The sequence below is a fragment of the Sphaerodactylus townsendi genome, linkage group LG02 (assembly GCF_021028975.2).
Source record: "Sphaerodactylus townsendi isolate TG3544 linkage group LG02, MPM_Stown_v2.3, whole genome shotgun sequence".
Classification (NCBI taxonomy): Eukaryota; Metazoa; Chordata; class Lepidosauria; order Squamata; family Sphaerodactylidae; genus Sphaerodactylus; species Sphaerodactylus townsendi.
Genome location: NC_059426.1, coordinates 91,714,430 through 91,726,616, shown reverse-complemented (window position 1 = coordinate 91,726,616; position 12,187 = coordinate 91,714,430). Strand labels below are relative to the sequence as shown.

General features: G+C 40.9%; 1 protein-coding gene across 1 annotated transcript in view; it reads right to left on the bottom strand.

Annotated features, from left to right (window-relative positions):
- TEAD1 (TEA domain transcription factor 1) overlaps positions 1-12,187 on the bottom strand; it is a 159,782-nt gene that overhangs the window by 48,701 nt on the left and 98,894 nt on the right. Inside the window, exon 5 of the mRNA XM_048484579.1 lies at positions 1,986-1,997. Within this exon, the coding sequence (XP_048340536.1) occupies positions 1,986-1,997 (12 nt within the window). The remainder of the gene's footprint in view (positions 1-1,985; positions 1,998-12,187) is intronic.

Below are 12,187 nucleotides of genomic sequence, written 5' to 3'. Positions count from 1 at the left end.
CCTGAGTTGGAGACCCAAGTGTAGCAGGCAAGCAAATGACTAAATTATTAAGGTTTAATTCCAGACCTGGGCACTCTAAGTGATTCCTATTTACTGATAGCAAGAGGAGGCCATGCTAAACAATTTTATGTACATCTGCACCTGAAGACTATGTGGCATAAACATATACAATTTAGGGTAGCTCACTGGGTTCAGTCCCAGTCTCAGGCTATAAAATGAATGATGAGCCCAAGTGGCAGAAATTGTTTCTAGTTTTAAATTTCTGTCCTGTAGGCTTGGGTTGTAACAAACCTTTTAAAACAGGAAAGTAGAAACAGATACAATTAAAGTACAGACTAGCCTGTGCCAATATCGATATCCTATACAGAGTGTGGATCAAGACAATACGGTTCCCATGGCATGCCCAATACATTGGTGCCTGCATATCTGTTCATGTGTAAATCCTACATGTAAGAACCTAAGCAGCTAGGTATGAGTAACACAACAAATGGATGGAGAAGCTTTCACACAAAAAATCTAAGTGATTGACACTACACATGTGGTTGTATCACATCATGGAAAATAGGGGGGGGGGTTATAAATAATTGATAATGGACTCAATTCAAATTGTCAAGAAGATACCAGCCATTTGTAGATGTGTATAGAGACATTGTGGTGTAGTGATTATAGTGTAAGGATGAGGATCTGGGAGACCCAGATTTCAACCTACTCTTAACATGAATGCTTGCTGGGTTATTTTGGATAAGTCACTTTCTTTACCTAATCTATCTTTCACACTTGTTTTGAGAACAAAAAGGGGGAAAGTCACTTTGGCCCTCTGGGGCTTCTCCTGATAGATATAAACACACTAATCTGGGTCTTCCCTGGAGGTATTCAATATATCTATTCTCAAAACAGTCCCAGTCTGCAGACAAGGACCATGAAGACAGAAAATAGATTTTCCTGCAAGCTTGGGAGACCCTTCAAGTTTGCAAAAAATCTGAGAACTTTTTTTAACCCCTTCCTTCAGGAGAAACATTAACTGTGGTTGTGCATGCAGTGCACCTCGATTCCCCAGCCTCATCCATGCCTCCCAAGTGGCCAGAGCAGGGTGGGAAGGAGGAGCAGAAATTGCTGCTGCTGTGGAAACCTCAGAGGTAGCAATGATGGAAACAGGCATGCAAACGAGGAACAGGAGCCACCCTCCCAGTATGAACTGTGGAACTACAGCAAGTAGGCAGACAAGGTGCAGACCAGGACAGATGTGCCACCCCCCCCCCCACATGAGCATGGGGACAATGGAGACAGACAGATGGAAAGGGAGGATAAGGAGCAGAAGTTGAAACCATCACCGCTGGGTTGGCTGAAGAGGAGGTGGCGACAACACAGATGTTTGAGTGAGTGAGTGAGTGAGTGAGTGAGTGAGTGAGTGAGTGAGTGAGTGAGTGAGTGAGATGTAGGGGGCAACAGTGAAAGGAGACAGGAAAGGAAGGAGCCACTGCTGCCTGGCATGAAACAGCAGTCATGTATGTAGAGTGGTTGGCAAGAAGGGGAATAGGAGGCAAGGTTGGCAACCCAGTGATCCCACCCTTTAAGTCTTGCAGTTTCTCTACCTGCAAGTGAATCCAGCAAGGCGACTGAAGTGTACCATTTTACACTGACTGTCTCTTCACTTTGAAAAATGTTGTTTTAGAAAATGCGAACATTTTGGTATATAACTCAACAAAGAAGGAACACAAGCACCAAGAGGCAGATTCATTGTTACAAGCAAAGTTGCAAGCATGCCGGCCAGGAATACATGCCATCCTAACATAGGGTATACAAAGTCACACACATGTTCCCTAAAAAGCCCAGACAAAGTAATGAAATGGTGAGCAGCTTCTTCTTTTGAACAGTTCCTTTAGAAAAAGCACAGGCTAGCGGTACAGTTAAAGCTTGCTAATAAGGAAAAAAAACTGCCAAGCACAGCTAAAATACATAAGGTTTGCTTTACTGAAAATACTTACCATGCTTGTTACCTGGATGTAACAACAAAGAGTATGTTAAGATGCTTCTGGACAAGTGCATTTTCTCAGTAAAATATGCTACAATACAATTAAAAATGGAAAGTGTTCCTCCTCATTATGTATAAAGTGTAATTATTCATTTTCACCAAGGAACGGCTTCATCAAAAGAATAAAAGGACTAATCATATTCATGCCTACCATGCTGATACAATTAAATGCCTAGTTTGGCAGCTATTAGGCTTTCAGTCTGGTTGGTTACCTGCGGAAACTCCTCTGTTGCAAACTGGACATTGTCTATTGAAGCTTTTATCCTAAATCAGGGGGTCTGGCAGCAGGGGGAGCAGCTGCTCTCGGCAGCGTTCTCCCCACCATCCTGTGCAGATTTGTAGGTAGAAACCTGATCAGGTGTTAATGCTTCCAGAAACAGCATTAACACCTGTGGACCCATCTGTAGCTGCTCCTGCAGTCACAGGGGATCTGGCTGAGAGTGACACGGCTCCTGAAGAAGTCACGCTTTTAGCAGCAGTGGGGGTGCAATGCAGTGAAAAATCTACTTATTCAAAAGATTGACCCAACTGCCTGACCTATTTTTGGCTCAGAAGCTTCTGGTCTAGGATTATTATTTTAAGGGAACCTTCTTTAAAGGAGTAAAAATTTGCCTGCTGTTTCTAAACCACATTTAAAATTCAGAGGTCTTGGTTTTTCCTGGTCCATAACATTCATTTTCAGCTCGCTTAACCAGCACCTGCCTGGAAGTGTCAATGCTGGGCTGGGGCAGTCAGGCGAAGAAGATGAGAGAACAGAAGGGAAAAATTCTGCACAACGAGGAAATGGGCCTGTTGTTGAACATGGTAAGGGGCAACAGGTCACATTCACACTATTTATGCCCCATCTGGCCAATCCAAGGGTTCTTTTCTGCTTGCTAATAGCAGGGGCCAATTTTTATACATTTCTGCTTCTCTTTCTGTCTTGGGTCATGAGTACGTACAGACATAGGTTAAGTAATGTCTTGGACCAGGAGACTAATCATCAAGCATAAGTCCTGGGCCACATTCTTTCAGAAACTTCAAATATTTCAGAAGCGTTAATTTTATTGGGCAATAATTGGTACCACAGTATAATTAGTGTTTAAATATATCCTTTGGGGGAATATTCTCCAGGAGTCACATTTCTTACTTGGTTCTGTTTTTGTTGATTTGTTCATTTTGTTCATTTTGCCCCTTCCTGTAACATCTGGCTCAGTTGCTTAACCAGCATGTACACGAATTCTACATTTTCTCTTTGTCTGAAGAATCCTCCGTAAAAGTGGGCTTCATTTGCCTGAGCACGACTGATGGCCCTCTATAGTGTGAGATACAGTGTTCATTGGCAGGACAGTTGATATATGAAATGTTCTAACAAATGGCCAGAGATGGATGAAACTAGGCAGTTTTCACAGTCCCCTCCCATCCTACGATTGTATCAACTTTATGTAATAAAACTGGGCATTTCCTCCTTTACAGATATGCAGCCATCTCTAGGGTGACATGGAGCAATTGATTAATCACACATTAAAATACTACATGACAGTTTCAGCAGCTAGTGAAGAAGACTACATCCAATTAAAACTGGATGGGGAATTTAGGCAGGCAGATTAGCAGTAATTATCCAAACTGGAATTTAGCCAAGATACATGACTTAACACCCTTATTCTGCACCCCAGAGTACATTGAGACATTTAATGAACACAAGACTTTTGACTTCCTCTGAAAATGAGCTTTTGTTCTTACTATCAGTTATCCTGCAATAAATATGAAATATCTTGATTGGGGGTAGGGGGTGGGGTGTTTAATGTAAGTATGCATTTACTTGTGCAAATGCTAAAAGAATTCGTACTTACAATATCATGCTTCAAAGTGGTATGATTGGTTCTGATATATTACTACCTGTTTCAGGTATTCCTTGGGTGACTCTTATCCTAACCAGATTCTAGGAAAGAGTTGATGTTTTCTAAAACTAACACTGAATAGTCTTCAGGCATCCATCTTAATTATTTTGTAATTAATTATTTTGTAATATTTTGTAAAGGAATTACTCAGGGCCCTGACTCTAACCAAAGTTTAGTTGCTTTTTTTCCTGAGTGGAGGAGGGAGGCAGAAGAGGAAAAAAAGAGAAAGAAGAAAGCAGAGGTCTGGGGAAAAACTGCAGGAAGACCTGGCCTGTGAGAGCTGCAAGGACACCAGTGGGGTTTGTGAAAGTTGAAGCAGAGGATTTGGATTCCTGCTATCAGACTGAAGTTCCACATGGAGACTTGTTATATTGGCTGTGCCAGGAGAGCCCTGAGAAGAAGGACCTGGAACCTGGGAGGGCATTCCTGCAGATAAACTGGCAAGCATAAAAGGCACAGTTAAAGACTTCCTTTGAAATCCAGTTATTACTTCACACCCCTTTTCAGCTAAAGTTTACTTTATTAAAGTTCTTGTTGCTTTTGACTACATGCCCTTGATAGTTGCTACAACCCACCAGGATTGACAGTAGAAGTCCAGCAGTGAAGTGCATAAGACCCACAGACTATTTATTCAGGCAAACGACTAATCTGTATTGATACTACAATTTTTCTAACAAGAAGGCAAGAAGATCTGATGGATCATAACAAGTCTCTCTCAAAAACCAGAATCCCTTTTAATCAGTGGTCATCTAAACACTTTCAGGAAGTGTATAAGAAGAGAAGGAAAGGAACAGTCTTTCCCATGTACCAACATTCAGGAACCAGAGGGATACGGCAAAATGTAAATTAAACATATTTGTCATGGATCTTCTTGCCTTCTTGTCAGAAAATTGTGGTATCAATACGATTAGTAGCTTGCCTGAATAAATAGTCTGTGGGGCTAATGCAGAAATGTACTTCAGGGCTGGACTTCTACTATCAATCCTGGTGGGTTCTAGCAACTATAAAGGTCAGGTCATCAAAAGCAACAAGAACTTTAATGAGGTAAACATATTTGTCAAGTCTTTGAGATCTATCTTTTATGAATTTGTCTGATCCCCTTTTAAAGTGACCTAAGCTAGTCCACAATTTATTGTATGTAAATTCTTTTGTCTGCCTGGAATTTACCACACATGAATTACTTTGGGGAAACCAAAGTTCCAGTGCTGAAAGGGAAGTTTCTTTATATTCTCACTGTCTCTAAACATTATAACTTCTTTAAATGTTTAGCCATCTAAATTGAAAATGTCCATATGCTTTTCCCTTTAGTGTCAGGAAAGTGATCAAGTCCCTTGATCATGTCTGTTGTACTTACAGGTTAAGCAAAAGAGATTTGTGTGGGTAATAACTGATAAGAGGAGAAAAATATCTCAACATGAACATACAAAAATAGCTGTGGGCCAATGAGGGAGAAAAGCTGTAGGACAAGTATTAGTCCTACATTCTGTCACGTTCTGAGCTTACAGTCACTACTAAATTGAACACAATTTTTACATGAATTCTACATGTTTTAAATTGCTAGTCGTTTGACAGCATTTGGCTATATGGGCTATATTAAAATCTACTCCAAACAAACTTATCTTTTAATGAATCAGATCTCTGGGTTTCCATGTTTGCCTTCCCGTTTTGAAATAATTACCACATGAGGTGAAAACAATTACTGACAGTCATTCCTTTTTAAACAAACAGTAATAAAGCAGACTGAATTGAGATTTATGTGCCAAGCAAATTAGGGACTTTTGGTCATCATCTATTTAAAGCTAACATATATTGTGAAATAATTAAATAATTTCAAGTTTGTTCTAATGAAAATAACTTTGTAATCTAGGGAGATAAGAGGCATACTCAATTTACAATAAAAAGAACTTTTGAAAATATATTTGGGTTTAATTAAAAGAAGAGGTAATACTATTTTTTAAGAAAAATAAGTGTTGGAATATAACATATTTTCCACTAAAGCCTGAGAAAATGTAACTTTAAAAAAGGACATGAAACCAAAGAAAGTGAAATTTACTCTTAAAATGAATTTTACTATTATAGTAGAGCAAGAAGTACTAACATAAAATACTTTTCTAGTAAAATTAATTTTGCAAAACATATTTTTGCTCACATACTATGCTGATTTAAATAACCTTTCCTATTATTTGTTCTAGCTGAAAAAAGGTAAACAAACCATAGAAGTATACAATTGTTTTGGACAAAAGGCACTTGAATAACTGTAGCCATGATCTCCAATTTTCTTATTATCAGTGGAGACAGTAGTACATACAAAAGCTGGCTATTTCAGACAAGCAACAGCTAATGCTAAAAAGAGAATGCACATTCAAAGCAGTCCCAACTTGCTGCCTAATGAGGAGCAATTAATCCATCATATTGTATTTCAGAATGCAGAAGACAGCATTCACATTGAAGAGAACCTTTCAAGGCTTTTACCATTGTTCATTTATATATAAAGACTATATAGAACTATCTTTAGTATCCTGTCAACAGCATTTTCTTTTAACTTGGGAGATGGTATGGAATAAACACTACTGGACTTTAAAGCATGACATATGTGTGAACTCTAGGTATCTTTTTTTTTGCTTCCTTTAATGAATTTTCAAATTACATGCTAATAAATACTGGAAATCAAAGGCAAAGATTTAGCCATTCCTAAAATACCCTCTCATACATTTTAAGATGTATAGTCACATCTATCCTTTACCCAACCCAGTATGAAATTGTTTCACAGTTATGAATATGGAAAATATAATGATACATCAATGCAAAAAGTGTTACATCATAATCTACTTGAGAGATAAGCAGCACCAACTATTCTAAGCCAAGCGTTAAAATTATCAATACTGTTCAAGAAACTTCAGTCATTTGCAGGAACATTTACTATCTTAAATTAGAATACCTAAAAACTTCTCTTAAATTCTATATATGGAAGATTTCAGAGGTGTTTCCTACAACATAAGAAGTATATGTTTCCAGTATTACACACTGGGGCCCAAATTTGCTATGATCTTTAGTACTGTATAGCAGAATTGTTATCTAATGTGTCATTGGAGATACTTTCTTCATATGCACATTTGTAGAAATGTATTTAAATAGGCTATGCACTTAATAATAAGACATCAGGCCATATTCCCACCAATTTGGTATTGTAGAATAGGCAAGGTACATGAAGAAAAAGTACTCAAAAAGAATAATATATAAATGCTATCTCTCTATAATATTAGATTATTTATACTTTCAGAGACCTCTTCTATACTGATGATTTGCCACTGTGGAAAAGCTATTTTTTCTCCTACTTTTTCACAGCATTGTGGTGCTTCTGTGTACCACTCTTGTTTTCCTTAACATTTCTGTAATCTTTCCAAATCTGCTTTGCTCTGACGTTTTTGGGAAAGAGAGCAGCAATGTCAGGATGGTTCCCATATGGACAGGAAGGTCTGGATTTTCCTTGCCTCGGTCCTCACAACAGCCATTTTTCCTGCCCCTGTCCTGGCAGCAGCCATGCCTCCTACTGACTGCCACCAAGGGGATTTTTAAAGGTTATATCTGGCCCAACGTCACCCAGCGTGCCTCCATGGTAAAGTGGAGGTTCAAACTTTTGCTTCTCAAATCATTGTTAACACTTTAATCACTACACCATGCTAACTATCAGACTGTTTAAACACAGGACTCTCTTTATAAATCAGCACTTCTTCCAATGATCTCAGGCAGACCTCAGTTTTCCCACCTCTGAATTTCCCTCACAATAATTTTTGACACAACTTAGGCCAAGATTGTACAACTTGCCCAAGGCCCCTCAGTGAGTTTTATGGCAGAATGGACATTTCAATCTGAGTCTCTACGGTCCTAATCTGACACTCTAACCACTACACAATATTACCAGTATTTTCGTCACTTCCATTATTGTTCCAGCCACATTTTATTCTGCTATGCCACTAATTGTAGAAGTGTGGCACTGGCTACTTTAATTGCAGAACGGTCCATTGGATACTCACCATGAAGGAGGAGGACATCTTGGGTGGGTGATTCTCACCCCCAACTCAGGGAGGCAGGAAAAAGAAATTTGTCACTTCTGTTCTGGCTTGGGCTCCATTTTGCTCAGTAAACTCCTGACCAAGCAGTAAAAAACAGATGAGCACAATAATAAGAACTAAAATAACGAGAACAGCATGAACAAGAACCAAGACGTTAAGTATGAACAACAACAACAGGAAGCAACATACGAAACACAGCACTGGACATTAGACAGTGAAGTCCATTCCGGACACTAACGATGCCAAGGGAGGACCAAGATGTCCTCCTGCCTACCAAGAGAAGGTCCCTTCACAGTGATTATCCAATGGACCATTCTCTTGTAGATGGAGGGCATCTTGGTAGGACCTCCCAGAGCAGTGTCCCTAATTAGGGTGGGCTATCATTAAGTGTCCAGTATGTGCTCCTGAGCTTTCTGTCCGAAGATGGTTTCTGCATATACCCAGGCTTGCAATTTGTAATGTCTCACAAAGGAAGAAGGTGAGGACCAGATGGCAGCTTTACAGATTTCCTCTACCGAGGCATTATGTCAGAAAGCTGTGTTAGTAGCAGCAGAATGTGTAGAGTGGGCTGTAATGTCGGATGGAATAGGTAGGTTCTGAGACTTGTGTGCTTTGATGATGCAGGCCTTGATGGTGGAGCTGATCGCAGCTGCTGACATTTGTTGTCCTAGGTTTGGAGGTGAAGTGTTAATAAAGAATGATTTAAAGTTCTATGGGCATCTAAGTGGTGTCACAGCCTCTCTGTAGGATGAGAAGGTTGAGGAGAAAAGTTGGGGAGGATGATTTCCTGCTGAAGGTGGAAGGAAGAACTGACCATAGGCTTGAATGTGTGGTCCGTTCGGAGAACCACCCTGTCAGGATGGAAGATGCATAGGTTTGGATTGATGGAAAGTGCTCTGAGATTCGTCTCGCAGATGTAACTGCAATGAGAAAAGCTGTCTTCATACGCAGCTACCTGAGATGAATGGTCTGCACTGGCTCAAAGGGAGACATAGTCAGGGCTGATAGGATGCTGTGTAGCCTCCAAGACAGGTATGGGAAAGGCCTGAGGAGGGATTTCCTAATGGGTTTTGCAGAGCTGGCAGAGGGAGTTTGCACATCCTCTGGGTCACGCAAATCAAGTGCTGAGATGGTTTTCGTAATCCAAAAGGCCAAATTCTCCAGTTTAAAACATTTAAAGAACTGGTCACAGGTGAGCATCTGTGCTGCCCTCCCCAGCGCCAATACAGTCTTGCCTTGTGTGGTGCGATGTCTCCTGCACCATGGAGGGGGCACTCGTGCTGTTGCCAGGCAGATCTCTGTGGGCACAGGCTCCTGGTGCAAAGAACCAGCCTGGTAAGAGGACGTGCCACTCGCAGGACGGTCCTTCTTTGTGGGTCTGCCCTCTGTGCTGTGCTGCTGAGCTCCCAGCGCATGCTTGGAGCTGTTGTTCTTTGTGCTGTGGCCAGGAGGCAGGGCTGGAGTGACTGCACGGCTGGAGTGGGCGAGCCAGTGGCGTCTGCCAAGCAGGATGCAGGAGGGGTAACCCCCTCCCATTCTCTGCTGTTGGGGGCAGAGGAGTAACCCCCTCCTTAACTCGGCTGGCCCTGGAAGGATAAACCCCTTCCTTGAGGCAGATCTGGCGGCTTCAGCAGAAGTCCTGTGGAAGGAGTCCCTAACAGGGGAGAACCTACAATCCGCCATAGAAAGGAGGAGAAAAGTGGCAGGAAAACTGAAGGGAGAAGCCCCAAGAACTCCTAAAATCTCCTCTCCCCACAAAAATATTACTCTACACAAAGTACAAGGGAGGGAACCAAGGGAAAGATATTACTTACAACCAGAAAGCAACAAATACACACATAAACAAAGATAGAATGAGCCCAAAGAAATCTGTGCACTCCCTGTCGAGGCAGGAAAAATACTGAGCAAAATGGAGTCCAAGCCAGAACAGAAAGTGACAAATTTCTTTTTCCTGTCTCCCTGAATTGGGGTGAGAATCACTCACCAAGATGTCCTCTGCCTCCAAGAGAAGTGAGACACTGGCTCTGAACTCATGTTATTAAACATTCACTCCTCCTCACCAACCCTTCTGTTTCAAGCCACTGGCAGCCTGCCTGGCCACCAGCAGTTGACCTGCAAACTGTCCAGTACCAAACACCTACAATTAACTCAATCTACTCAAATCTGCCTGCTGCTGTCTTATGTGGCAGAAATGATGTTATACACATTTAGATAACACCAATGGACTTGAAGAAAGGACAACAGTGACTGGACATTGATGGGGCCTGAAACACTGGAAAGAATGTTGAAGGCTTTCACAGCCGGAATCACTTGGGTGCTGTGTGGTTTCCGGGCTGTGTGGCTATGTTCTAGCAGCATTCTCTCCTGACGTTTCGCCTGCATCTGTGGCTGGAATCTTCAGATCCTCTGAAGATGCCAGCCACAGATGGAGGCGAAACGTCAGGAGAGAATGCTGCTAGAACACGGCCATACAGCCCGGAAACCACACAGCACCCAACTGGAAAGAATGGTTGACATAACAGATCTCTTAGCTAGTTGAGTCATCATAAAACCAGTTGTCAGAATTGAAGCCAGACTATCCTAGGAGAACAAATGTATAGCATTCTAAGATAGAAAGTAATTAATGACAGATTATACTACAAAATGAGGAGTGATATCTTTTGTCACTCACAAGTCTTCAGATTAAACCATATGGCCCTTCCAGAATATGCACTTCAGTCCAGGACAAGTTGGTGACATTGAGAAAGGTCAATGGCACATGCTATGGACCAGGCTAGACTACACTAAGACACTGGTTCTTCCTTACCTTAACATCTATGTACTAAAATAACTGTATTTTGCTTTATTGACCTGCACATCATCTTTCATCTGACCTTGGTGGCCAAAATGCTAGAGGAGGAAAGCCAAACTTGTCATCTGATGTAGCAAATGCACAGAATGCCCTTCCTTTTCTTCTTTGGCATTACCCAATAATTTGTTGACTGATGTGTCCCAAAACAAATTAGAAGCAGGAGTTCATTGCTCAGAAGAACCAAGGCAGTATTTACATATCACTGGATGCTGCACTATTGTAATCAATCACTTCCTGAATTTTCCTGTCCCAACAGAAATATCCAAGAGGTGAAATTATTACAACAGAACAATATCTAAAGATGTGTGGATCCTCACCAGGTATGCAACAATAAATGTAGCCAATATTTCTCCTGGCGTAGGTAGATCAGGAGTAAGTATTGCTTGTTTCACACTCCTGGTTATTTCTTACCAATGTAATAGCAGAACCAGTTGCAACTAACTGTATTAATTTGAATTTCTTCTTCCTTTCCAGCCATTAGGAAGAATTGAGAATTGAGCCAGGTGAGACAAAAATTTGCCTCCAGAATTATCCTTATGTGGGATCCAGGAGCCTGTCTTAGTTCACACATGCCCTCTCCAGTTTGTTTGTTGCTCTCTTCACTATAGGAACACACATCAACATAATAGGATAGATCGTACATTTATTTCAATGCAGACAACTCCACACAGATGTGACACAACCCTTATTCTAATAGCAGGCAGCATCCCATGGGGGTCAGGATAATCCTGCAGTCAGATAAATATGGCGCCATCTCTCAATTTAATTATACTTTTCATCCCAGATGCAACAGAACAACAGAAGAATCTGCAATCCTCAGACTCACTGTAGAGTTTAACTTGGGTACAGCTCTGGAGGCCAAGTATCATCTGATGTGGTCCTCTTAGGCATGTTCTTTCTCTTCCCTAATACTAGGTAAAATATCCATTTTGTTTCTACTGCGCATAAAAGAATGCATTATGAATGGATCAAACCTTGTGCAGAATTTTTTACTCTCTGTCCTTGCCTATGAAGATAACCCCTCGGATAATTGATTTTCCTTTAATACTGGCAAGGAGGATTGAGAGTAAGATTGTTTGTTCCTGAACCACTGACTAATTTTCATTGGTGCCTTGTCCCACAAACATATCACAGTGCTGCAACTTGCCCCTTTTTGCTGATATACACACCAAATTATGGGAATGACAGAAATTATTATTCAGAAGTTGCATCCAGCATATTCTTTAAACAGATTTCTTAGAGCCAAACACATTCAACAGAAAACAGAAAACCAAATTCAATTTGTTACAAACATAAAGAATGTCTACTAGGAAGGAGAATTTGCAGTTATCATTGGCATTAACTTTGCTGC